General features: G+C 45.5%; 1 protein-coding gene across 3 annotated transcripts in view; it reads left to right on the plus strand.

The window, feature by feature from the left end:
* The window catches only part of LOC111068817 (cohesin subunit SA-1), an 87,075-nt gene that overhangs the window by 17,298 nt on the left and 41,971 nt on the right, over window positions 1-27,806 (plus strand). Inside the window, exons 2-9 of one of the 3 annotated variants that reach the window (XM_041594567.1) lie at window positions 5,807-5,900; window positions 22,786-22,933; window positions 23,006-23,179; window positions 23,248-23,452; window positions 23,517-25,048; window positions 25,105-25,395; window positions 25,457-25,931; window positions 26,015-26,161. In XM_041594567.1, the coding sequence (XP_041450501.1) occupies window positions 22,910-22,933; window positions 23,006-23,179; window positions 23,248-23,452; window positions 23,517-25,048; window positions 25,105-25,395; window positions 25,457-25,931; window positions 26,015-26,046 (2,733 nt within the window). In that variant the 5' untranslated portion in view covers window positions 5,807-5,900; window positions 22,786-22,909 and the 3' untranslated portion in view covers window positions 26,047-26,161. Of the gene's footprint in view, window positions 1-5,806; window positions 5,901-22,785; window positions 22,934-23,005; window positions 23,180-23,247; window positions 23,453-23,516; window positions 25,049-25,104; window positions 25,396-25,456; window positions 25,932-26,014; window positions 26,162-27,806 lie in introns of those variants that run through there. The other 2 variants (XR_005968126.1, XM_041594566.1) reach the window with 2 other exon arrangements.

A 27,806-nucleotide genomic window follows, 5' to 3' on the forward strand; every position in this document is an offset into this window, starting at 1 on the left:
GCATGGGAGATGGGACATGGGGCATGTGGCATGCGGATGGGGCATCGAACCATCGATAAACTACTTCAGCCGCCCGAAAAACAGATGCTGCGCTGTGGCAGACGGCAGACGGCAATTACAACACGCGAATGCGAACGTTGCACGGGGCAGAGGCAGACCAGACAACAGGTTGACGGCACGGCACGGCACGGCACGGCTCCAAAACGGAATCTTCTGCCCTGCTGAAACCGAAACTGAAACCAATCCAAAAATAAAAAAAACATTCATTTTCGGGATCCTTCATCCTCCTTCCCCCATCCTCGCATTCGGAGCAATCGTTTTTCGAACGTGGTTTTTGCGCTTTCGGTTTTCAGTTTTTTCTCGTTTTTGTTTTGTTTTGTTTTTTTTTTTTGTGGTAATGATGAGCCTCCAAATCGTTGCTGTTGCTGTTGCACGGCTGTGTGTTGCATGAACCACTGATACGATACGATAGCCAAGGACCAGTGCGATAATTGCCGGTAAAACGCCTCGCTTGGCCTTTTAAATGCTGTGTCTCGCTCGCGTTCCCTGCTTTTTTTTTTGTTTCATGGAAATTGGTTGAAATTTGTGCCTCGGAACAGAAAGGTATGGAGATTTTTTAGAGGTTTTTGAACTTGTGTGGAGCGTTAGTTCTGCGGTGTATCCCTGGAACTACTTTAAAATCGGAGTAAGCGCATTTGAAATCAAGAAAGACATGAAATTTTAGTGTTAGAAATATCATGTTTGGTTATTTCTAGAAATTATCCCCTAGAGCATCTAATATTCGTACTTCTCTCTCTCTCTCTCTCCTCCTCTTCTGTTCGTTCCGCCTGGCTCTTATTTTTTTGTGGGCCAACTGCATTGAGCCACAAATTGCAGCTGGCGCACGGAAACGGCTGAATCCCGACCAAAAACCAGGGAAAAAATCAACCAAAACCCAACCGAAAACCAATGGCAAAGCCATCGCCAGTGCCAGCCCCAGATACAGAAATGGAGATTCAGATGCCGATGATGTCGGGGTAAAGCACGCGCCGTGTCGTACGCTCGCGACCATTGAAAGCCGTTGAACCGCACCGCAAACGCAACGCTCTGCCTGCCCCATGCCACAGATCCGCCGTACCGCTCTCCTGCGCCCGCTTTAGCCACAGATCTCAGCCGCTCTGCACCATTCTGCTGCTCCACTTTGGATTGGGTCCGCTGCCTGCCCTTTCTCCTTTCCGATCTGCATCGCTTTTGCCCCGTGTCGCCTCCGTTCCGATCTGCTGCGACTCAATCAACTGCAGTTGCAGTTGCAATTGAAGTTGTTGCACCTGCCTCAAAGTGGCAGCCGTGACAGGAGGAGAAGGAGGAGTCGCTGTTGTGGCAGCAACAGTAACAGCAACAATAAGGGCCGTGGCAGTGGCAGTAATTAGTGACAGATCGTTGCTTCAATCGCGTGCTGATAATTTTTCCATTTCCATTTCAACGCTTCCCCTGAATTTATTCGCTTTTGAAAGGCAATGCAATAGAAATCTACAGAGGATTGCAAAGGGGTTGCAAGTACACAGTTCCATGCCTGAGCCTCGCTTCTATCTATCTGCCCAACCAGTCCCTAGACCCAAACCCAAACCCAAACCTAAACCTTCAACTCGTAATCCCAAAACCATTTCTATCAATTGTCGAAACTCTATTTTGCGTAATAATTCCTTCAATCGGTTTATGCCCCGAAAAAAAAGAGGATGAGCAAATCTCCAGACCTCACGCTGTGTCATTGTTTTGTGTTGTTTCTTTTTTGTTGTTTTGAGGCAGGGAGATCAGAGGAATCAGGAATCAGGAGTGAAAATCTGTGGCACAGTCCGTTACGGCACTCATTTGGTGGCAAGGTCTGATGTGTGCTGCTGCTGCTGCTGTGTGCTGCCTCACGCGCCCTGCAATTTGTCATGGGCTTGTGACCGTGACACACATTTTGTCAGTCACGTTTTAGGGAAATGCGGAAAATGGAAATACAAATTTATTCGCATTGAGTTTTGGTTCTTTTTACCCCCCTACCACCCCCCAACCCCTGGAACAACCCATGGATGTGCGTGAGGAATTAGCAATGCTGCCCAAAGGACACGTTCAAGCGTATGAACAGGGAAATGATTCGCTCATTCATTCGTTCGTTCGTTCATTCATCAGCCAAATGATGTACGTGATGTACATCGAATGATGTCCTGCAGGGAGGTCCCACGGAGCCTACTACAGAGGTAAAACTGTGATCAAAAGGTGGAATAGATTCTGAGAATATAATTCATTCTGTGGTGAAACTTTGCTGCTAAAAGATCACCCACAATCGAAGGGAGATGTAAAACGATTTTCATATAGAAGGACCTCTCTCTCCTTTAAAGATTCTACAACAGAACCGTATAGATTAAAACGAAAGAAATATTTATATCGATTTCGAAGGCAACAAATAAGGAAATGACAGGGAAAGGAAAGTCTTCTAAAAATGAGAAAATAAGACGAAAACACTCCACTAAATACCCATTAAAAAGCAACAGATATAAAATATATTGAAGAGACTACCAGATAAATGTGAAATTAAACAGCAAAGACCCAATCCTACTCCCAGCAAAGGTGCACCTAATGAGCCACGCCTCCCACACTCTGCTCGGAGCTGTCTTTCTCCTAAATATATGCTGATTAGTTGTGGGTGTCCAGCGATTCCTGGAAAGCATGCGCTGGGCACGCGCGCTAAGGAACGCCAAGGATACTGACCATATGGTGGGTCATTCTGTGGGTCCAGTTGTTGGTCAGAAAAGGAAGGATCGTGTCCTCAATCAAGGGCTTCGTAATGGATGCAGCAGCCGGACGAGACGTCATAACAGCGCGTCAAAACTAATTTTCATTTTAGAAAAACAAAACAAGAAAAAAGAAAGAAAAAAGGAATAGGTAAACCGAATGAAGAATCGAAAGGTGGCAGCATCTGTTGCGGCAACCAAATTATATTTACAAATTATTGAAGAAACACTTTTCATTTCCATTTCTCGTAGAGGGGGAACAAAAGTGAAAACTGCTTGCAACTCTGCCTGTTGTGGCAACTCAAACAACTGTTGTCTCCTACTGCTCCGGGGGCAGCCAAATCTGACAGCATCATCATTACGGAAAAGGAGCTGCTGCCGCGGCCTGCCTCCTGCTGACGAGGACTTTCCTCTGGAGTGTCGACTCCTCGCTGACTGACAACTGACACGAGTCTCGTCTCTGAGTCTCAGAGTCTCAGGTGGTGTTGCACCATCATGACAGATATCGTGATAAGCAATCGTGCTGCTCCTTGGGGCGTCCTTTCAATATACTTTCCCTGCTGTCTGTCTACTGCATCCATTTTCCCTGTGTGGCACGCGACTTTCAGCAACAGCTGTGGACCGCATAGACCATAGATCCAGATCCAAAGAGATCCCTGCCATATGCTGTTGCTGCCACAGCATGTGACACAAGTCCTGCTGTACACTGCTGTATCCTGGATACTCATTTGATTCCATAATTTGCAATAAACACGAATGTTTATGTTTATTGGTCGAACACAGAATGGAATAGAAAACGGCAATTCATTCCACGATGAATCGAAATGCGGCAAAACCCACGAAAGGAAAGAAGGAAGGCAACATATGGGAGATGATGTTCTAGAGAGAGAGAGAGTGAAAGAGTGAAAGAGAGGGAGAGAAATTATGTTCTTCTGATCCCTGAGAGGTTCCCCTCTGAGATCCATTCCAGGTACTCTATAGAGAAGAACTGAGCTGTTGGGGATGAGTCAGTCTTCCATGTAGTAGTATGAAGTTTCGTTGTGGAATAGTAAGAGTAGAAATATATTCCACATACTGCTTTTTATCAGGGTTTCTCTCCTTAAGATAGTTGTTTTTTTTGTGTGTTCTGTAGAGATGAAGAAAATTTCCCTATTGAGACCACCAGTTAGCAGAGAATTTTCTTATACGGTTCTCATTTCTTGCCCAAAAATGTAGCCCATAAAATATCATTTAAATGAGTAATAATTAGATATTTTCACTTTTTTAAACTCTTAATCCTATTCTACTTAAATATCCATTTTAAAGATTAATTATGAAATATTTTTATAGCTACAAAGTTATCCTATAGCTACAAATTTATGCAATCGTTTTCATATCAATCCATCTCTCTCTGTATAAACCACAAATAAATGACAACATAATCATATCATTAGATACTATGTGCCTAGTATTTATTATCTTTCAAACAAACCACAGATAAATGACAGCATAATCAATCGGCATTTCAATTGGCAAAACACTTCCCGCAATCCAACAATCCTCTGACATAACAATCCATCATAATGGCACCGCGATTAGTGTGTGTTCTGTGTTGCTTCTATAATCCGACAAACAATGATACAGATACAGACACAGATGCAAATGCAAATGCATCTATCGTATGCGGATGCGGATGCATCCATCAATTAGCTATTTGCCTGCTATTTCCGCCTTTTGGCCATTTAATTGGCATTAAATGCCACATGTCCATTGCTCGCTCATTCGGTTGGGGATTTGCCTACGATTATGGTAATGTAATCTCCCCCCATGGCCGGATCCACCCACGGCGGTGGGGCCGTAAAGTGGTTGAATCTCCTGTGAAATTTTCGGTGGAATTTTTGGCCAGAGCTAAAATTGAATTTTACGCTGCTCGCTTTTACCATGAAAAACTAATTTCATTAACAGAGGCGCCAAAGCGAATGTCACTGCATCTCCTTTTTTGTTGTTTGTGTGGAAAATGCTGTGCAACCGAGAAGAGGGATTTAAATGCGGAAAAAACAGGGAATATTTAAAGGATTAAACATATTTAAATATTGCATCTCTTTAATCTATTGTCTGTATACAATCTTAAATCACTTAAATCTTTAATTTGCATTATTTTTTAATCTTAAATTTATCATCATCAATTTATTATCATCTCTTTAAACTTCAATCTGCCATTGCTTCGTTCCTTTTACTCTTCAATCAAACATCGCTTCAACCTCTGGAACGACTCCATTATATATCCTTTTGGATAAACACTGCTCCCCATGATCTGTAAATCTGCCATTACAACCTGTAATCTCGGCACGCATCCTGCTGGCTGTCATGCATCATTTCTCCTGTCCTGTCCAATGCTTAATGCCTCGCTTGAGCGCACTCCCCAAGCGGCATGCCACACAACTTTTAAATGGGCTTAATGAAATGAATCCCCCAGCTCAGCCTTCGCTTATTAAAAATGGAATTTTTTCTCCCTTTTTCCCTTTTTTTGGCTTACATATTTATGTGTTTATTTGTGGAGTGCCACTCGGCAGCAGCAGCTGCTCGCCGAACTGTGGAAGGGTTCTCCATCATATAACGCCCCCTTTTCCGATACCCGCCCTCAATCACAGGGACGGACTACTACTAATAAACTTATTTGCGGGGAACTAAGTTGTTCAAACATTTGTGGGAACAGCCCATCAAGTACACCTCCTGCTTGGACTCCCGATGCTCTTATTTTTCTTGCAGCAGGAGGCGTCTGCGGCGACTCATTAAGGGAACACCTACCACACGCCACGCGAAAGGGAACTAATTAATGCTGAAACACCAAAAAGCGCCAAATAAACAAATGAAAACAAGGTGGGAAAAATCATACACAGAGTCTATAGAACTGGCGATACTCTATTGAAAAAGAAAAGGGAAAGAAACTTACAGAATTTTATGTGCGTTGATTATTGAAACACTACAAGTGAATAAAAAACTAGGGATACTCCTCAGATGATATATAGGAAAAGAAATTAAATTAATTAGTTGTATCTTTCTGATTGCAGGCTGATCCAGGCTAAATAGATGGAAACACACAATTTTTTCGTGACGGAGTTTATTTTCAAAGCTGGAAATTGCTCTGAAAAAACTTTCATTGAGGTATGTACACATATCCGAAATACCCATTTTTCTGGGTTAAACTCTAGCCAGAAAAACAAAAAATTTTTTAAAGGAAAAGCTCCCTAACGTACCAAAAAGAGCATCATCTTTGAGACAACAGATGGACTTGTGCTTTCAGCTTGGGTGTTGAGTGGAACAGCCTTGCCCCCAAGTTACAGCCTCCTTCAAAAGCCACGAGAAAGATTTTTTAATTAATAAAATAACCAAAAGGGAGAACCAGGAACTGTAGGGAGTGAGAGATGTGGCAAGGAATTGAGAGGCAGGCAGGGAGTGAGATATGTGGGCAAGGGTTTCAGCGTTTCCAGCGAACGAAGAGAGCAGAAGATGTGCCAAAAGTAGACTCGAGACAGAGAAGAGTGCCACACAATGTCTGGGCTTATGTTGGTTGCTGTTATTTTGGGGTCTCTGCTAATCGCTGGGATTATTAATTAGTCAGAGCCGTGTCGCGTCTCGACTTTGTGGAATGATAATTGCGGCTGTCGTTGGTCCTGTGTTCTCCACCCCGTAAGTTTTAAGTCTGGCCAAATGATTTGATTAGCCAATCAATAATGGGGCGCTCCAACCCCCTGTCCAAAAACACCAAGGATCCCTTATGCTCCAGTTGTGGTTTTCATACCCATTCCCTTTCCCTCCCAGATCTTTGGCGGCGGCAAAATGATTTTGTTGTCTCGCCGCAGGCCACAAAGGTGCCAAAGGAGGAACGTGGAGCAGAAGGAGCATCGGGAGTGGGATGTATGGAGGGGAGCATTATGGATTTGCCTTTTGGTTCCTTTAAAGCTCGCCCCATCTCTGCTGTTGCGACTGCTCCTGCTCCTGCTCCTTCGGTGGCTGTGGCAAAAAACACATAACATTTATTTATGCCCGAGACGGAGGCATCGTTCTAGAGACTCAGTTTTTGTTTTTGTGCTCTCTCTCTCTCTCTGTGGAAACCAGATCCAGATCACTTATTATTAATTTTAGTGGTTAAGAAAATGGGAGCCACCTCTGCACCGATCTCTCGCCGATCGGCAGCGCCCGAGGGCCCAAAAGGCATGCAGATGGGCAAAAGGTTGCTCCTGCCACCAATACGGGCATGTGTCTCAGAATTGTCTCGGGGTTTTTGGCTCGAGTCGTCGTCTACTCGAAAGGTACATACTCGAATCTGTTTGGTTTCTGTTTGGTTTAGGTCTTTAATACTCTTTTTGACTAAGAGGGGTATATGGGTTATTGGATGTGGGTTTGTGCCATGTAATTGCTCTCTTTTTCCCTCTCCCAGTGTGGCTTAGTTGCAGTAAAGGTTTGAGTTTTCCTATCTGGAATGCATTCCAGAAAGAAGGCATCACCAGCTAGTTCCTTCTCTCTTTCCTTTTGTCCACTTGCTAGCTCTCTTTCCCAGTGCTGCTCTCTTACCCAGTGTGGCTTAGCTGCGAAGGGTGAGTGCAGCACCCTCTCTCTCCTTATCTTTATCCATTGCTCTTTCCCAGTTAGACCCTCGCCATAAGTTTCTTTCAAAGAGTATTCCCAGTTTCTGGCTACCGCTTTGGGTTCCTAGCCCTGATCTCTGGTATCTCTGGCTCTGGGTTTTGGGTTTTGTTTTTGGGCGATTTTAATTAGTTTTGGTTTGAAGGCTTCTCGCTGCTGCCTGGCTGCTTGCTTTGGGGCAGCTCCTCCAGCCCCAGCTCCCGGTGGAGAGTCCATTTGCAGCATCATATGCGCTACTTGGAATGCGTCGTCGTCGCCGTCGTCATCGTCGTCATCGCGGGGCATACACTCAGAACTCACTCATTTTCCCATTCAGTTTGGGGCAACGCCCACTTTTGGGTACGCTGATTTTGGCCCCATGTTGCAAGAGTCTCATTTTCGGCTCATGGGTTGGCTGTTGTTGTTGTTTCTTCTTCTTTTTTTTTTCCTTTTAATAGTCCTCCTTTCGCCATATACGCAAATCGATTAAAATTGCGAACCGCAGCAGCGTCCCAGGCGAACGGACATTCGGATGGACACTGGAATGGTCTCTGGGAGCAGGGATTGGGATGGGGATGAGAACTGGACACACACTCGACTCTCTCTGTCTCTTTCGCTCGCTCGTATTTAAATGCCAAGTGAAAAACTATAGCCAATTACTTTAAATTAGTGTAATTCCCATGGCATGGCATCGGGGGCAACGTATCGTATCGGATTGGGATTGGATTGCGGATCGGTTTGTCGGATGCTCCCATAGCAGACTCCATTCTGTGGAAGTCCACTTTGAATTGTTGTATTTATAATTTTAGAAGTCCTCCGCATTGGGTCTCTCTCTCTTCTGTGTGCCCCACATGGCCCGCGGGTGTAATTTTAATTTCTGCCGATCCCCGAGCACCCAACTCCTACTCCTACTCCTCCTGCAGCTTCTACTGCTACTCCTCCTCCTGCAATCCTCATGGCCATTCCTCAGTCGTACAACTCCCCCCACTCCTCTCGGGGTCTCAGCTGTTTAGAGACGCGTAATTGCCGCAACGCAACGTCTCTCTGTCGCTGCTCTGTCTAAGCCCCACGCTCCACGCTCCAAGCTCTCCATGCAGCCTGCTTCCATGCTCCATTTCATGTCACAGGTGGCTGCCACACAGGCCTACCAGCCTCCTGCTGCACTCCGGCTGCAGCTCCCACTGACTGCATTTAATAACTTTTTATTCGCCGCGTACCCTCTATGACGAGCGTGACAGCTCTCTGGGGTATGTTGATATTCGCAAAAGAAGCGAGAATATACTGAGACACCATCTAATACTCTATACAATCCATAAATTCCTTACCATATCAGCTGTTATTCCTCTTAACTTCATTTTCGGAGTTTCTGCTCTTCGAAGTTTCCCCCTTAAATAGAGAGTATGCATTGAGATTCACTCGTTAGCGTTTATTTATCTTTCCAGTATTAATTAAGTCATTTTTCAATATTCTTCCAATTTTATTCTAGTATTCTTTTGATTCTATCTCAAAACTCCTTGCATTGTGGGTCAACTACAGGGTATCCCTGGATTAGTACTCCTTTATGGTGGCCTACCATTGCACATTTTCTTTCACTTTTCGATCAGGCTCTCAGTTGCACTGTGGGAAAATATGTAGAAGCTGGCAATCAATGTCCAAAACTTTGCCCCACGGCCATGACAACTTGCCTCTCGATTTATGAGCCTACGCCTTGGACGCAATGGACGGACTCCCCTTTCAAAAACCCAACTTAAAACCAAAGCAAAACCAAAACCCAACCCAAAAGAATCTGTGTGCAACAGGCTGCTGCTGCTGCTGCTGTTGTTTCTCATGGCCTTAGATTTGTGGCAATAATTGATTTTAATTTATAGAGCAGAAAGAACACTTTGGTAGTGGTTAGCTTAAGAGGAAGGAAGTGAAGGAGTTACAACAATAACAATTGCAGTTGAAGGAGCCGCACGAGTTGCAGCTGTAAAACAAAACCTCTTAAATTAAAAGCTTAGCTAATCCTTTTAGTTGGGGAGACGACTTGCCTAATAGATTCCTAAAAGTGTTGGCCCTTTGGTTGGTTGAGGATTCACCCTACCGTATAATTGTCGGGGTCACCAATTAAGGGAATGACTTTCCCATGCCACCAAAGTCACCAATTTAGAGGTAAGCCAGAAGCCCACTTCCTTCAGATCTGCTCTTCAGAAAGTTAAAGTTATAACCGCGCTTACTGGAGTGTAACTTTTTGGTTCAACTAATGAAATTATGTGGCATTTGGGCCTTTAATTTTTTTTTTTTTTTTTGGCAAGATGTCTCTTGTGGTGGCCTCTGCGGAAATTAACGCTGGGAAACGCACTTGAAGGAAAGAGGTTAAAATACCATTCTCATACTCGTACTCACACCACAAAAGTAAAGAATGCCGTTCTACGAATGGGGTTCTCCCATGGTTCATTCAGCTCCCCAAGAGCAGGGGCTCTGGCGCTGGCTCTTGGCTCTGGGTCTCTGCTCCAAACTCCGAAGCAATTAAAACGCGTTTTCGCAATTAAATGACTTTGCTATTTTTATTTTCCCTTCTGTGTTTTGTTGTGTTTTTTGTTTTTCTGTAGTTTTCTGTGTGTAGTTTTCTCGTGTTCTTTTAGTTCAACAAAAGTTTATGTCAAAAATTTAAATCAGCAGCAAGAAGGGGACCGCGGAGAGCGCGGCGAATGCCAAGGGGTTTAAGCCGTGGAATGACTTTTGGTAATTAGACTTCTTGACTTTTTTTTTGGGTGGTGGTGCAGAGGGCAGGGCCAACCAGCAACTTTTTGGCTGTGAAGAACACCCTCTGGAAATTGTTTCCAATTAAATGTGCCTTTTCAGAGGGAAAGAGAGAGGGTTTTCGGAATGTTGGAAATTTAAGAAAAATAAATACCGAAATACTGAAAAATGTAATAACTTTATAGGTTGCTTTTTTTTATTTGCTTTCTGGAGCACAACTGTTTGTCAAATGTTTCTTCAGCCAAGCGAGATGACGCTGCAGGTTTCATCTCTCCCTCTTCTGCCACATGCCCCATGGATGGGGTGCATGGTTTGGTGGGGGTGGGGGTGGGCATCATTATCATTTCTAGAACGCGACATTAACATTAACTTTGGGAGTAATGTTGTTTGGGATGTGTGTGTGCTTGCTTGCTTGCTGTTGATGCAACTGCGGAGCGTAACGAACACGCTTACAACAAACGAACGAAACGAAACAATCCCCAAAGGAAAACACAATCATCATTAGTGGTAGCATCCACATAGCATAGTTCTACGAGTATAGTTCCATGTTCTATATAATCATTTAGAGCATAGACCGAAAGACCGAAGACCAAAGACCGATTTGTGGTGTTGGCAGGCAGCAGGCAGGCAGGCATCAAGCGTCTTTGGCTCGTGGTCACACCTCGTGGGGCACGTGCAACTGAACCTCCCACTCCCCCTTTGCCTCTGCCACTCATCATCATGTCTCTAGTTAATTGGGTTTTTTCTTTAAACAATTCTATCAATGCCTGAGCATATATTAGCTTATAGACCGAACGACCACCGAACGACCACCGACCGACCAGGTGCTGCTGCATAAGACACCTATTAGGGGCATGCTTCAATGCCTACAAAATGGCATGCAACCCACTGGAGTGGCGAAAAACGGGGTTGGCTCTTCTTAGGAAAACAGTTTTGCAGAAGGAAAATTAACTTAAACGAAGGCTTTAAATAGGGGAATGTTCGGTGGGTTCGAGCTTTGGGTTATTTTCTGCATCTGCATCTAAGGGTTCAAATGAGGGATCAACACGCTTAGCAAATGCTGAAAGTTGGTTTCTTGTATTTATATTTGAGATGTCTTCCAAATTTCCAAAATTTTCCTTCTTTGCTGTGAAATTAAATGAATGAATCCTTTTGGAGTATTTTCTACAATTTTCTTTCGTATTCTACCCTAAACTTAAGATCTATTACATATCTGCCAAAAACCAAGAACTCTTAAAGGCTACAATCCCTTCCAGAATTCTTCATACAGCATTTCACTTCTCATTCCATTATCTATTACCATATCTTCCATCTTCCAGCCATTTCCTTGACTTCCCTTTAAGCCAAGTTCCATATAAAACCCGTTGCTGACATAACTGTTAATGTTAGGGCCACTTCCTTCTTTCGGGATACGTACGTCTACGTGCTACTGTTATAAAAACCCCGAACCCCCAACCCCACCCAAACCTAAGTTCGATTCCGGGGTTATTCGTGGAAGTAAATTGAGATGTCAACTGCCTTTCTCTCTGCTCAGCGATAATGATGATGTTGGTGATGATGCTCTCAGATGATGCTAACAACGGATTATAGATGGTATAGATTATAGATGGTGTTTCCCAGATGAGCAAACCTCGATAAAGGCTCTTGAATGGGAGATGCCCAGAAGATGATGCAAAATGTGGCTTAAACTCTGTTAGATTTACGGATGGAAAGTGTGAGAATCGAATGACAAAATAGAAGAGGGAGAGCGACGGAGTGAGAGAAGGTTAGAAAACAGTTAGAAAGATCATTATCTCCCTGGCCCCTTCTAGAGAGAGAAAGAGAGAGACAGGGAGAGGGGTCATCAGTGAGCCGTGAAATATGATCAAAATATTTATGTCTCTGGCCGCAATTATAAAAAAGAGACGGAAAAAACGATAGAAGTTGAGGGAAAAGAAAGTGCAAAAGAGAAAGAATCAGAAGCAGATATAAAGAGAGCAAAAGAGATAGAGCGAGAGTTAGAGAGAGAGAGAGACATAAAGAATAAAGCGGAACCGAACAAAAATCACAGAAGACAAAGGTCTATCGGTCGCCCTCTGTGGGACTCTCGGACCCTCATTCCCGTATTTTGTTACCTGTTTTCTTTTTGTTTTTCGAAAATATACTTTTTATGACTCTATTTTTTTTTGTGTAGCCGTAAATTGATTTTTACGAGGAGGCACACGACGGCAAACAGACAGCAATTCGGAAGTGCAACGAATATTGGCAATAAACATTCCAATTTGATTTGAGCCCCCTGATTGATGACAGCCTAAGAGAAAATGGAAGAAACTTGTGGACTTTGTACGTGTCTGAGCCCAATCGACAGAGGGGCGCTGCTGCAAGACGCGTGGGAGGCACTTTTAAGTGCAATTATAATGAGAATGAGGAAGCACTGAGGGGAAAGGAAAGGGAATAGCTTTCCGTTCCAAAGAGAGCAAAGAGAGCAAAGAGACAAAAGAGAATTAGAATCAAAGACAAATTGTCGACAAAACTAAAGCAGTGACATTGCAATTAATTATTTTGTCAGGGCAAACGACTGTCGACTGCCGACTGCACCTGAAAGAAAAGTGCCAGCCCGGGAAAAGTGCCAAGAGACAAGTGAGAAATTAAAAGTTTTTTTTTTGTCGCTGGTGCCTCTCTCTCCTTCTCCTTCTCTCTGCAGGGGGAAATGCACTTCCGACAGGTCAAAAATGAATCGCATCGCGCAATTAAACAGTTCTCACGGGGCAGAGGTAACCCTGGCAAACTCTGGCACCCAGAAGAAGGTGTGAAAACTTAATTAAGTCGAAAACAGAAGAAAACAAAGGAAAGAACACAAACATGAAGAGGAATTCACTTAGGGAAAACTCGAGCCAAAGAAAATTCAGCTGACATACCCACGGACTTCACGCGAATAAAATCGTTGCCACCCCCCCTCCCCATACCACTTTAAAGTTTAAACTCCAACTGTTGGCCAAATATAATTTTGCGGTTGGAATTCTCTGCGGTTTGCCTTTGACGCCTTTGAAAGCAGAAAACAAACATTTTCCGCGCTTGAAAACTATGACGCGCCACACGCGTCAAGCAGCAGCGCCCTTCGGTGCCATTTAAAGACCGTTTTCCAATAAAGAATTTACCTGAATTCACCTATGACCTTACGATAAGGACAGAACATTCCTGAAGCATGCGTCACAGAGACATAAAAATAAAAACCATTTCATTGCTGGTTGAATTGATAAGAAGTGGAAACCAAAGCGAAGTACCCACCAGCCCATCCTTGGAACAAAGGACTCGCCTCCGGAACATCGTTTTTACGTTTTTGCTTTTGTTTTTGGCGTGGGCTTCTGCTGCCTGGGAGGGCATCTGCCTTGAATGATTTATGCGTGCATTTCAGTGCATTTCATGGCTGCTTAATTAGTGTTTAAAAAGCAAAAACCAAACCCAAAAACACTCCCACGAAATGCCCGAAGAATCCACGGCGGAGTAGTGGGTGCGGAAGAGAACCTACCACAGCGAATGGAGTTGAGTGGAAGATCCTCCACCACAGATGTTATGAATGGAAACAATCGCCAGGGAATTAAACAATTAATGTGTAATTATCACAGTTTTGCACACACACAGCACAGCACACAGCGAGATGCCCCGAAGCGCCAGCAGAGGAGGAAGGAACGGAACTTCAATCTCTGCTGGCTGCATTCGAGCGGAGATCTCGAGAGAGGAGAAAGAGAGTCGTCAAAACGCCCACAATGGATGGAGCGTGAGGTGTGCGGGCGTCTACAGGGCGTGCCGACAAACGATCCTTACTCCAGGGACCCACAGAGATCGAAGAACGGAGAACAGAGCGGAGAGTGAAGCAATACATCATCATCAGAGTCAAGCCAAAGAGGAGTAGGAGTAGGAGTAGGAGGAGGTAGACCTAACGATCGTTGAAAGTCCTGAGTGCCGAGTAGTTGATCACAGAGAAAGAATCATGTAATTTTCTTATAGAGAGGAGCGTGAGGGAGAGATGATTGTTTTTTAGGGGTTTTAGATCATCCAAAAAGTGATCACTGATGAAGGCGCCGGCACCGCCATCACCACCGCCACAGAAGGAGCTTCTTCGCCTTCCAATTATGTTGTTACTCGTACGGAAGGACGGGGGGGATCAAAGCGATCAACCGATGACCGATGATCAGCCGCCATCAACGAAAATTGTTTCGGACACTGATGTGCGGCAATTAGATGTTGAAAGGAGTCGAGGGAGTGAGGTAGCCAGAGGGTAGAGCAAGCAAACAGAGGGCCACGTGTGGCAAGCAACTGCAACTGTATCTTATGCAAATCAGTTTTAGGGCCTAAGCAGAAGAAGGAATTACCATGCCAAACAATTGAATTAATGGCGCTGCAAATGTCCTTTAAGTATCTTAAAGTAAGACAGGAGAGAGATTTGCAAGCCTCTTTCGAGGATTTGAATTAAGGCTGAAACAATGGACACAAATTAACTGCTTTTCGTGCTCTAATTCAATGTGCGTGTGCACCCCTCTGCAGATTGCTCCTGAAATTAATGGCAATTATCCTTGAGCCCTCGCTTCAACCGCAAAATTGTCCCAAAAGAGAGAAAGAGAGAGAGAGAGAGATCTTGTGTCTTTGGGCCTGGAAATGTCGTGTATGCGTGTACGTCTAAGCCGCATTGTCTCTGCGTTTGATCTTGTGCCGAAACAAAAAAGTTAAACTCTGAAAGAAATGTTCAACAAATTCAGAGCAATCTTTCGTAGATGACAGATGGGAGTGGGAATGGGAGTGAGTCCAATCCGCACATGAAACGATGGTTGGTAGATGGCTCTTAAGGCGCCGCAGATCTTTTAAAGCATATAAAGTGCTTAACATAATTAGTAGATTCGTCTTCATGGGACATACTTTCTGGGACTCTGTATGCTGGCACCAAAATCTACTTAAACCTCATGATCCGCATAGTTTAAGCAACTTATAGAACCGAAGATCTAACAGAGATGAGATCCCTTGAAGATCTTTTTCCCATGCAAAAGAATAGAAAGGTCTTTGAAGATCTCTTACAAATTGTTTAGCTTTTGATGCTCTTCAATAAATTCAGATATGAATGTCCAAATATTTACACAAATTAATGCATTTTCTTCTCTCTCTCTCTCTCTCGCACGCTTTTCCATTGAGCTATATCTTTTCCCGATGGCTTCTGTTGTTATGGAAAGTGCGTGCTCCAAAAGCGACTCCAGAAGCATTTTCCCACAGAGCTTTCGTTTCGGTTTTTTTTTTTCGATTTAGAATCTATTTTTTTCTTCTTTGATGTGGAAACGGATTTTCATTCTTTTTGGGGCTTTTCTTTTGGGCGGCTTAGAGATGCAATGACACCTTGAAAGCAGCGGCAGCCGCAGCAGCAGCAGCGCCCACACGAAATTGAGACATCCACTTGGGAGCAGGCACTGGAGATCTGGTGGCAGGTATTCGGGCGCATGGGTGGGGGCATCGCGATCGCTCTTTTCCCATAGCTTTCAAGTGGAAGAATGTGTGCGGTGTGCTGGGTGTTGCATTCAACGGATTAGTAGCACCACTCGGTTGCAAGTGATCGTAATGACTTTTGGATTTCAAGAAGAAAAAAAACGTGGGAACCTGGGTAGCAGAGTGCACAAGTGACATTGAAGTGGATCTGGCATCAAATCTGTGGCCTGGACCTGTGACACGAACGCCCTGGCCATGGCCCTTAATTTGAATAAATTCCAATACGTGTATCATTGTGGTGCATGCACCAAGCACAATCCATCCATCCATTCGTGCATTAAATTGTCTTTCGATTGACCGCAAATGCCAAATCCCGATCTGTTGTTGCCACCGCAAAATGGAGCTGCATGGAGTTTCGGCATTCATCAAAAAGTTGCAACAATGTTGACATCTCTCTTGTCACCGACTTCTCTCTCTCTCTCTTGCTCTTGCTCTCTCTCTCTCTCGCTCTCTCTCGCTCTCTCTTTCCCTTTGTACTGGAATACTTCCTTTAATATTTTGGAAATATTATGCAGGGTAATCCTTTAATCGCCTACGGAGAGTCCATCCAAGCCTCCTTTTGTTGGCCATATTTTCCACTAATTTCCGTTTTTGGACATGGCAATTCTTCTGGTTTCTGTTGCAACAAAAGGATACACATATTTAGAATAATCCCTAAGTGGACATAATCCTTTTGTTTGCCACTGTCTTTGGGCTCTCTGAGGATCTACGGATCTACGGATCTATGCGTTTCCTTTTTAATAACTCTTTTGCGGGGTCTTTGTTTTGCGAAAATCATAAAGGAAATGTAAGGGAAATGCAGGGAGCAGCATTATCTGGACAATTGTCCAGTGGGCGGATATGGATATTTAATACTTTTTTGTGTAAGGCAAATGCTAAAGGCAGTGGCAATACTGAGGAAAATGTAAGTTCAATATGAAAGGAGCTGCTACATGTGCAAAATGTGATTTAAATGGGAAAGAAAGTGACCAAATTTGGAGTTAAATGTGAAAGAAATTCTCGTTTGTCCAATAGAATAGAATTCATAATTAAATATAAAAGAAAGTTAAGTAAAATCAGAAACAATGAAAAAAGTGATAAATAAATTTAACGATTAGCGACAAAATTTAAAAAACTGATCCATGGATCAATGCGGGACATATCCCAACCGATAACTGGTTACAAGCGACACCATCTGCTCTGCTTGTTGTTTTATCATGAAAATCCTGTTAAGGTTTATACCCCAAAGCGAGAGCTTCACACATCTGTTGCTGCCTCTCCTCGACTGCCCTGCGCCTGAGTGATCGTTCTCTCTGAAGTTTTGTGGAGTCTGCATGGAGCAAATGCATCGAAGGTGGTCCCCAGCGTCTGTGTCTGTCTGTGTCGCCGCTTAATAACCGAATAAAAAATGATAACCCCGAAAAATAAGAAGACATCAAAAGAAGCCACAGATGCAGGCGTACACGGCGACGGAGATGGAGACTGCAGGCCAAAAATTAAGAGAACATGGTCAACAGAGTGAGTGAGAGAGAGAGAAAGAGAGAGGGGCTCTAACAAGCTAAGGAAAAAATAAGAAAGAAATAAAGAAAGACAGAGTGAAGAGAGCAAAAGGTAGAAGCGAAGCCTCATAATGCACAAAAGGGTCATAATGATCGGCAGAGATCGCAGAGAAATTGGTGGCAGAAGGAGGCACAGATCACCAGGGCAGACGAAGACAGAGCCATGGCCAGTGATCCCAGAGAGCTGTGGAGACCACCGCCGTCTTAATTTATTCACATCGACCTCTGGGGATCTGTTGGTCTGTTGATCTTCTGTGGGCAGGGTAGCCAGGCCTCGCTCTTTAAACTCTTATTAATGAGCCGCAACGCGCTGCAACGCAAGTGTCGCACGCAACGCACGCCGATTAAGCCCCAGTTAACGTTTCGTTTCCACCAAAAAGGTGGCGATCCATGTCGACCATGCATGTGTCTCCATGGCTCCATGGCTCCATGTCTCACTCGTTTGCTCAATAATCATGGGGCCATGTCTTTTTGATTTTTTGGGATTAAAGTGCAGTCGTCGCAGGGCTTTTATCGGCACTAATGGACCATGGAACCACCATGCCTCTGTGTGACAACTTTTTTTTTTTTGTCTGCCAGTTGGAACTGTTGCTGTTGTTTCAATTAAGATTCCCATAAACCCAGAGACCTTCTAGATGGTTGGACTCTCTGTGGTGGTGTCTCTGGCTATCTCCATGGCTTGTCACTCGCCTCGCCTCGCCTGGCCTCCGCCTCCGATTTTGTTTTCCACTAAATAAAGACATTAAAAGTGCCGTCCACGGTTCTGTTTTTGTTTTTTGTTTTTGGGATTTGTGATTTGGGTTTTTGGTTTTAAGGCTGTGTGGGGATTTATTAGGGACCACCTTTGGGCTTAACACTTTTTTTTTTTGTTTTTGGTTGGCTTGTTTTTAATTTCACTTGCCACACGGGGCAATCAATCTCTTGGTAGATTGTCAACGGCAGTTATGAGCCTGAGAAATGGTCATAAACCATCATTAACAAGAGGCAGCTGCTGCCTGCTCCCTCTGGCGCTTATGGGCCTGGACATGGACATGGACACGGATTGGGACATGGAGATGCCGTTGTTTTTTTTTTTATGGAGTTTTTGTTGTTGTTGTTGTGGTGTGTGGTGCAAGTTCCCGGGAATCAACTGCTGTGGAAAGTGTTGACATCTCTTCTGCCGCTCATGCAGCGGCTGCGGCTGCTGCTTCTTGTGGGGTCTGGGTCTCAGCCCTTTCTTTCAGCATTCTTTTGGGGGAATTATAGAAAGCAGATTCACGGGAAATTCGTTATGGAATAAAGAGCTTTTGTGCTCTAATTTTCCAAGATGTAAACCGATTCTCTAGCTCCCTTTTTAAGCCCCGATATCTGTGATATGCCATCTCTAATAATCCCAATTAAAGTTTCAAACATTTCAGAGACAGAAAAGACGTGTTGAAATGCCTTCTAAAGACACACACACACACAGAAAAGAACTGGCCAAACAACTGCCACATTTTCATGAATGAAATTTTCGATTTCCACTAAAACTCCCACACCACAAAAAAGATACATAGATACGGGATACGTTGAGGCGGTGGCACGAGTGTGGGGCAGGCACAACCTACTCGGTCATGCAAAACACGATTCACTATTAAGGCAAAAAATGGTACATGTGTGGGGAAAACGGGAAGGAGAACGGGAGGGAGAACTGCCACCGCAATGGGGCAGGCAGACAGGCACAGGCAGACAACAAACAGCTTTTGAAGCATAGAAGAAATTGAATGGAGGAGTCGCCACAGACACAGATACAGACACAGAGACAGCCATAGCCCCCGGGATGGGAGGGGTTCTTCCGTCTGGAGTAGAGATCGTTTTGGCTTTGGCTTTCATTCATAAATGGCTAAGCGGTAAGACGGGGGGCTTTTGGCAATACGTATGCCGGCTGTGGAGAGACCTCTTGGAGGAGGGAAGCTCTCTCTCCCTCTCTGTCTCTCTCTCTCTCTCTCTTCCTAACTCTGGAGGATGAGTCATCTGCTGACTGCCGCCTGGCAATGCAATGAGGCACGTGATGCCTGTTGTGTCGAGGTGTGTCAATTAGCAGTTGGTTGTTGCCTAAAGAGGCGGACAGAGGCAGAGGAACATCTATAGCCAGACGACGACGATGATGATGATGATGATGATGATGAGGAGGAGGCACAGCCACAAGCAGAGGATGAGGCAGAGGCACAGCCAGAGCTAGAGGATGAAGCAGAGGCACAGCCAGAGTAGGAGCCACACTCAGAGGAGGAGGATCAAAAGGGGGAATCGTTGAAAGTTTAGGCGTAAGACCACGCCAATGACTCATCTTGCCACAGACTTGCGACTGTGGCAACATTGTTGCACCGCAGCAGTAGTTTCGCCTCAGTACTGAGAATCGAAGTAATTTTATATTTGAACAGCGCAAAAGAACTACCAAAGTAAGGAGTAAGGAACAGCTGATTGGAACCAAATATGGACAAATGCAATCGAATCTTCTGGAATAAAAAATAGTCTAAAATCCGCACTCAAAAAACGTAGGCCGTTACTCTCTTACTATTTATATTTTGCCTTTGAACAAACCCAGTTCTCTAGCATTTGTCCCGTGAAAAGAGCTAGTTCTTTATGGGGGAACCTCCATGATCCGCTCTATGAGCGCCTTTGCTTGTGCCTTTTGCCAACTTATGAATGAAGCCATTGGGGTACGGGTAATCGTACCAACTGGTTTTGTTCCCTGCTCCTACTGCTGCTTCCTGCGCGATAGACTTTGGAGGCGATGTAAGCAGCAGCGACTCGGGACTCGGCACTCGGCACCCAGCACCCACATGTTGTGTGTGCCTCATGTGTGCGGGTGGTGTCCACATCCCATATCCATATCCACATCCGCTGACTGACTGGTTTTGGCTTCTCTATTAATTGCGGAAGAGGGCGGCGGCGCGGCGATTCATTCAGATTCATTTGTATGCGGCATGCCCCCAACCGCAACCTCAACATCATCGTCACGTGCTGGGCGGGATTCTTGGATTCGAATTCGGATTTTGGGACGACTTTGGGGTTTGGCGTTTGTGGCAGTTTGCGGCGGTTTCCTTTGTGGCGCCCACAAGCCGCGTGCCGCTTTGATTAATTATACTATGGTGGCCTACTCCCACTCCTCCTCCTGCTTCCTCTACTCGGCTGTGTGCCCCTTTCCGAGTGGCAAGCGGTGTGGAAACTTATTGGTTTAAATGTCATTGCATGTCTGCTAGAACAATTGTCATGAATTATACGGACACTGGGGATACGGCAGATGATTTTTCATGTCCACTAGCCAACAAATATGTGTCCATTATCTTTTGGATTGGAGCTAGTTTTGGTGGTTGGGCGAGATAGATTTAACAATGTTTGGACATCATTTATCAAAGGAAACACACAACAGTAGCTGCAGTTTGGTATGGATTTAGGAACAATCGACTGCTGAATCGATAAAGGAATACTCTACGGAATATTTCCTCTACTTTCAGGGCTCACAACATTCTCAAGAAAGTTGCTTATGGGGCCAGGCCTTGGCCTCAACGCTGAACCCGCCACAAACTCAATTCTTGTTAAGCATTTGATATCTTGGGCTGGAAATTTCGCGTTAAACTTTGAAACAAAGTCGCGAGAAGCAGCCACCATAGCACGGGGGGCATCAATTAGGCTGCCACCCGTGCAACCAGTCCATTGTTGGACCAGTGATGAGGCAGCGACCATGTCAATCATTTCCATAGAGCGAAAGAAGATCCATCGAGAAGATCGAACGACAGGGCAGGTGAGATCAGGGGCACGAGCGCCACATGACGATGCAGCTGCCGCCTGCCGCTGAAATGCCGGACAGCGGCTAATTCTACCGCCTGCAAAAATGGCAACACAATGAAGCAGAATGCAGAGGCCAGGGTGAAGGTCAGATTTCGAGGCAATCAAACAATGGAAAAATGCAAAAGACACACATACACAGACAGAGGGAATGGAATATCGTTTTGAATATGAAATGAAATGGTAGCAGGAGCAGACCCAGAGCCAAAGGCCGAGACAGCCTTGACCGTAGGTGGACTCCAATTACCCTACCCGGCGGCAGCTGGGAATCGCCTTTTGATTCCCGCTGCCCGATTGATCGACAGATTGTGATCTTTCAATCAAATGGCAGCTGTGCCTCGCCCCTGTATATCTTTTTGGAGTGCGCCAATTTTCAGATACATTATTTGCTTTGGTTTCCAGGGAATGCCAGGGAATTACACTTTTTATCAAACGAATGAAACGTTCCAGAAGAAGCCTCGTCATCAGCGCAGATTGAAATAATTCCACTCGGCTGCTGAGCTGCCAACTTGCCAAGTCATCACGAATATTATATTGGATTTGGTAGCGGCCCCGATCCTCTGATCTTTTGGTCCAAAACGGCAAACGCAAACACAGCCGAAGAGCGCAGATCGCAGATCGCGTGCGATAAGCAACGTCAATATTTGTGTTCCGCCGCTGGATAAATGGATGGATAGGTTAGGCTGGATGCTATATGGTATATGGGTATATGGTTTTTGAGATCTGATGGAAGCGGTGATTATGAGAGGTCCTTGTTAGTCGGCTTCACCGTCTTTGAGGTCGGTCCAGTGAGGGACAAGTGGAAGTGGCTGCCCAATTTGCGCTCTGTTTGTGTATCATTTTGTTGTGGGCCTGGCTAATTGTTTTGCTACCTGCTGACCTCTCCTCTCCCCACCGATATCTTGATCCATATCCAACCACTAACCATTCCACACTGCCCGCCGATCAGCCACGACGACCTGTGGGAATCACTGCTGGGAATGACTGTTTGCCTTTGCCTTTGCCTCTGCCTCTGCTTTGATTTGCTTTGCGGTGGGAAATCGACAACCAGACTAGAAATGTAACAAGTTTGCGGTTTTTCTTTTTGGTGAGAGCGGCTTTGGGATCTCTAATTTTCGAGTGTTTTTACTGGAGTTTACTGGATAACTTTTATACCAATTGATACTCCTTCAATTGGTAGGCCCCTAAACAAGGTTTCAAACGGGAAGGATACAAATATATGGCAATAGCACAATAAAATCTATTAATATTTCAATATTCAATTATTCTATAGAGTAACAGATTTCATACCCCACCCCCAGGTACTAATAAAGGTATTTAATTCGAGTAAATGTCACTGTGCCTCAACAAAAACTTTCAGATTGGTTTCTTAGAGTATTGTTTATTAGATTAGATATACAGTTGATCAAGAATTTGCATTTGTATCAACTGTAAATTAATTCAATTTTCAAATGGTTTGAAAATGGTTTTCTGGTTCTGTTCCTATTTCTGTTTCACCAATTCCACGGCTAACTAGCTCTGTGGCATCGCTTTTTTACTGGCTATCTGGCAACGCCGAATTCCGTTTTCCTGCAGCTTTTGCAGCCACGTGGCATGTTTTGTTTTTTTTTTTGTTTTGCTTTTATTAGATTTTAATTGAATTTATTTATTGCTAAAAGTTTGAAATTATTTTAAAATGGATGGAGAAAACGATTCGGAAGGGTCGGAAGTTTTTGAACTAATGGAAGTTGATGAAGACACAGACGGCGAAGAAGGGCTTCTGTATGATATCGGATAATTGTATTTTTTTTTTCAAATTAAATCTAATGAAATGTGTGTGTATGTTGCAGCAACAGCGAGGAACAACAAGAGGAGATCGCGCCGCAGCCCGTAGAGGAGCAGGAGCAGGAGCATCTCCATCTCCCAGAGGGTGCATCTGCTCAAACGACTGGCAAAAGTTTGTTTAATTCTGTGATGAACAAGAGAAAGAACCCAGAGGTAAAAGCAAAACACAGTTTCGTGAAAATTAAAAGTTCTCTAATGAAAAGTTCTTCTTCAATGTGTGCCCAGACGATTGCTGTCGAATGGTTGGAAATGTATAAAAAGTGTCACTCCACGGCGATGGTGCGACTGCTGCAACTGCTGGTGGAGGCAAGTGGCAGCAAATATCTGATACCACACGACACCAGGGCTCCCTTCAAGTACATGGACATACTGCTGGCGGCCACGCATGACTTTTATTGTGTAAATATATTTGAAATACCCCTGGGAAGGAATACCCCTCTTAATGATACATAAATTCTATTCTTTAGGTTAGCAAATTGTATCCTTTGATTTTAAAGGATGCCAGCTGCACTGCCGCAAAGCTCTGCTCCTTTGTGCAGTGTCTAGTGAAGGTCATCGATGCCAAAGCACAGGAGGAGATGTCTCTGGATATTTTCCAAGAGTTTTCATCATTTATTTTAGTCTTTTCGGACTCGAAAGTGCGTGCATTTCGCCACACGAGCACACTGATGGGTGAGTGAGTGAATGAAATTAAAATAAAAGAAATATTTATAGCAGCAGATGCGCCCTTTGTTAGGTCTCCAATTGATGACTTCCCTGCTGACCCTGGAAGCGGAGAAACTCAACCAACTTGCGGATATCTGGCAGAAAATGAAGCACAAACTGTTTGCGATGCGTCGCGTGGACTTTGTGGAGGCCATACGCTGCATGTGCTGCACCGAGTTCGGCCTGTGGCTGGCAAATTATCCAGCGGTGGCCTTCAAGCTGGCGGCCTCACACATGTACTGCCTGTTCGAGGCCCTGCATGACACATCGCCAAAGGTGCGCGAGTGCTGTCTGTTGGGTATATCGCGTCTGTACACCACGGATCCACGTGTGCACTTCGCATGCCTGCAACTGGCGGATAAATACAAGCAATCGGTGCTGCTCATTGCTGCCGCGGATAAGGAGTGGCAGCTGTGCGAGCTGGCCATACGCCTGCTCCTGACCTGCCTACGCGATTCGCCCGATCTGCTGTGCGACGAGGAGTTTGCCACCATCGAGGGCATGATGTTTGATCAGAATCGAGGCGTGGCCCAAGCAGCCGCCGAGGTTTTCGTGCAGCATCATCTCAACGACGAGGAGGATGAAGCGACTCGGATACGGCGCGTGGTGAAGTTCTTCAGGGAGTGTCCAGAGCATGAGCATGCCGCATATCTGGTGGATGCCCTGATCGAAAGGAGCAACGTGGTCATTGCCTGGGCGCCCATGGTGGAGATGCTGCTCAATGAAGAGCAGCCGCAGCAGCAGCAGAGGGAAGAGGAGCAACAGATTGAAGAATCCATCATCATTGAGATACTAACACGTGCCGTCAGGCAATCCATAACCGGAGAGATACCCCCCGGACGCTATACCAAGGATCTGGTCAGAGGAGAGCCCATGGCAGGGGTCAAGCAGACGGCCACACAGATCCTGGCGCCCGTGATGGCCAAACTGCTGCGCAAGCACAAAGGAAACATCGCAAATCTCACGAATCTGCTGGAAATCCCCAGATATTTTGAACCAGAGGCCGAGGAGAATGTCAAGCACTTGCCGCAGCTGATCAAATGGCTGCAGAACATACTCTTCCATCAGACGGACTTGGCGCTGATACGCACGGCCGCCGAGACCCTGGAGAGGATCTACATGCCTGCGATCTGGCAGGAGCTAGAGCAAATCCTCAGCACGGCCGTGACGGCCTATCGAATGGAATTAGGGAAATGGTATGCGGCTGTGAGGGCCAAAACCACCAATAAGAGTCGCGCCAAACGCCTGATTGAGCACCTGCAACGGCTGGCCGTGCTCTGCCGACACTTTGACCTCACGAAATGTCAACTGTTGGACCCCGCCCTGCAGAAACTGGAGCAGTGTCTCACGGAAGAGGGTCACAGACTGCCACGCGGCACCATCCATTTGTATTTGGAGATATGCTTCCATCTCCTCATTTGGCAGCAAAGGAAAATGCTGAAAGATGCAGCCAGCGACAGGGATATTCAGGAGCTAAGCGAAGGTCTAAAAGTCAGCCTGACGGCGGCAATTCGATTGGCATTCAAAGTGATCAACTGTATGCCGAGCAGATCCTTTCCATATGTGAGTAGAGTGCAGGATATACTCGTATGTAGAATCTTTTCTAATTCCTCTTTCAGGCCGCGACCATCATCTGTGATCTGTTTGTGCTGTTTGGCTATCACCTGCAACAGCACACCAATGCGGCAGTGCGCGCTGTGATGTATCAGCCAACGATCCAAGAGTTTGAGCTGCTTGAAGATCATTTGATGCAGCATCTATTCAATGCAGAGCCCGAGGAACTGCAGCAAGAGCAGGCTTTCGATGAGCTGCAAAAGAAGCGTCTGGCATTGGCAGGTTACTGCAAATTGGTGGCCTTCAATGTAGTGCCCGTTATGAGGTTCCGTTTTGTGTTGCAGTTCTACGACAAGGTGAGCTGAGATCATCAGCCTAGCGAAACCCTCCCTCTAAAGCCTCTTTTCCCCCCTCTAGTTCTATGATACCTTTGGCGACTTGATGCGCTCTGCCATGGAGAAGGCTTTGGACATTAATGCCACCAACTATGGCATGACACTGATGCACACATGCATGCGGGTCTTTTCGAGGGTGCAGAAAGGACAGGAGTCACTCGAAGATCTCCTCAAACTCTGCAATCGCCTGGCAGAGACACTCAACTCTGATCTGCTGAAGAGTCGCAAAGCAGTGCTCGCCTTGCATCGCGCTGGCATTTATTTTGCCTCGCAGCGGCAGGAGGATAGCGTGGCGGGTGCGCCACCCGACATGCTGCTGTTTTTGAGCGTGCTGGAGGTGTTTGTGCCCCAGCTACTGTCGCAGGATAAAATTGTGATTCTGAAGCTGCTAAGAACGAAAATTCCGGCAGAGTTACCGTCGTGTCGTCGCGAGCAATGGAAGCCCTTGGAATGCTATCGCATGTCCCTGGAACTGGCCCTCAAACTGAGTTGTCGCCGTGAGTTCAGAATCTCTTGTATCTGTAAATCTATCATTGTAAGAGTGGAGTTATAACGCTGTTTCCTTTTTCTCTTTTTGCAGGCTTGGAGTACGAGTCCATGGAGCAGGACTAAGGATTGTTTAAGGTAGGACACACATGCTCTAAGGATACATTTGGCATTCTATTGCACCCACGTTTTATATGAAAATAAAATTCCCTGTGGCATTGGCACTGCAATTTCATCTACTTTTGCCGCCACAAAAAAGGGAAAGCTCTTTACTCTCTCTGTCTATACATTGAGGGTATCTGGTAGATACATTTGCAGTGTCTAGCAGCAGCAGCTGCTGCTGCTGCTTCCACTCCCACTTCTCCGTTGGTTATTGCGGCATATATATCGTGTTTCCATCGCAGGCTGCTCAATCTCATTTTCGATTTCAATGCACGCCTCGCGCTGACAAATTGACTCGCAGTGCACGAAACCTTCTGTGGGTTCGTTCTATGTTTCCTCCTGTCAAAGGCTGCACGAGCGAACACAACCTTTGACACCACTCCACCAAGTCAGGACAAGTGGGCAAGGGGGCACACTTCTGCTCCCTCTCCCTCTCCCACTCCTGCTGCTGCTGCTGCTCCTTCTGCTGCTTCTGCTCAAGGTGTGTGCAGTGTTAAAATTTTTTGGGAAATGAAATGAAATTCAAGTGGATATTGGGTCACTTCTGGTTTTGGTTTTCAAGTGTCTGCCTGTCCAAATGGACTGTGCGGCTCTTGTGTCCATTTCCTTGGCACATGCCACATATCGTATTACACCGAAAGAAACCCAACAAAACTTTGAGTACGTACTCTCGTATCTCTACAGCTGTGAGACGGACGATCGATGCTTAGCCGGAACAAAGATACATTCCTGTGCCCCACATCAAGCACACGGGGCAACATCTGTTGCTGTGTGCTACACAGAATCTTAATTGGAGGTATCTACAGATCGAGTAGAGGCTTTCCTCTGCACAAGAGGCGGCCGGGCACACTTCTTCTGCTTTTGGTGGACAGGTAGAGACTATTAATTTCGCATAACGGGGCCCCCATGGCAATTGCATTTCACGCTCCCTCTACAACGGGAAACCTCATCACAGATGTCCTCTTCCTCCTGATGCCCTGCCCCGGTCCTGCCCGAAAGAGATACAAATCAGCTAAAAACGGGGAACGCAACTGATCCTGCCCCTCTCTCTCTCTCTCTCTCTGTCTTTCTGCGGCGGTTGCGGTTTAACGAGATGCGTTACCGCCTCCACCGACCCTGCTGCTGCTGCTGCTTGCCACTGAGAAGTTGTGTGACCCCCGAAACGTGATGTTTGGACGCTGATAAAAGGTCCTTCTGGTCTGTTCGTCGCTCCTCGCTTCGCCGATTAGTTTGCTCCGCTTAACGAAAGTGTAACACAATTTTTCGACTGACACGCGCATCTGTCGCTCGTCGCTCGTCGCTCCTCGTTCTCGTTCTTCTTCGATCTTAACTCTTCGGCAGAACAGTTGTCCTCCTGCCCACCGAAAAAAAATAGCTTGTGCAAAAAACAAAATACACACAAGAAATATAAAGGGGAAGGGCTCACGACACGTGGCACTTGATTCATATCAAATTTCTGTACTATTTTTCGGGAGTTTTACAAGGGTTTCGCCTTCGGTTCTCTGCACTCCTCTCCGGCTCCAGTGGACTCCTTAGCCAACTGTCAACCCATTTGGCCGATATTTATGGCCTTTTGCCGTTGGGCATCAGGCAGCGCAGCGCATCGCATCGCATCGCATTGGGGGGCCCGCCACCGCCACCGCCGCAAACTGCAACTGTTATTAACATGAATTTATTGCTTGTTTCGGCGTTTTTTCGGGCACAAAATTTACATTTTAATAGTG

The sequence above is a fragment of the Drosophila obscura genome, unplaced genomic scaffold (assembly GCF_018151105.1).
Source record: "Drosophila obscura isolate BZ-5 IFL unplaced genomic scaffold, ASM1815110v1 contig_30, whole genome shotgun sequence".
Taxonomy (NCBI): domain Eukaryota; kingdom Metazoa; phylum Arthropoda; class Insecta; order Diptera; family Drosophilidae; genus Drosophila; species Drosophila obscura.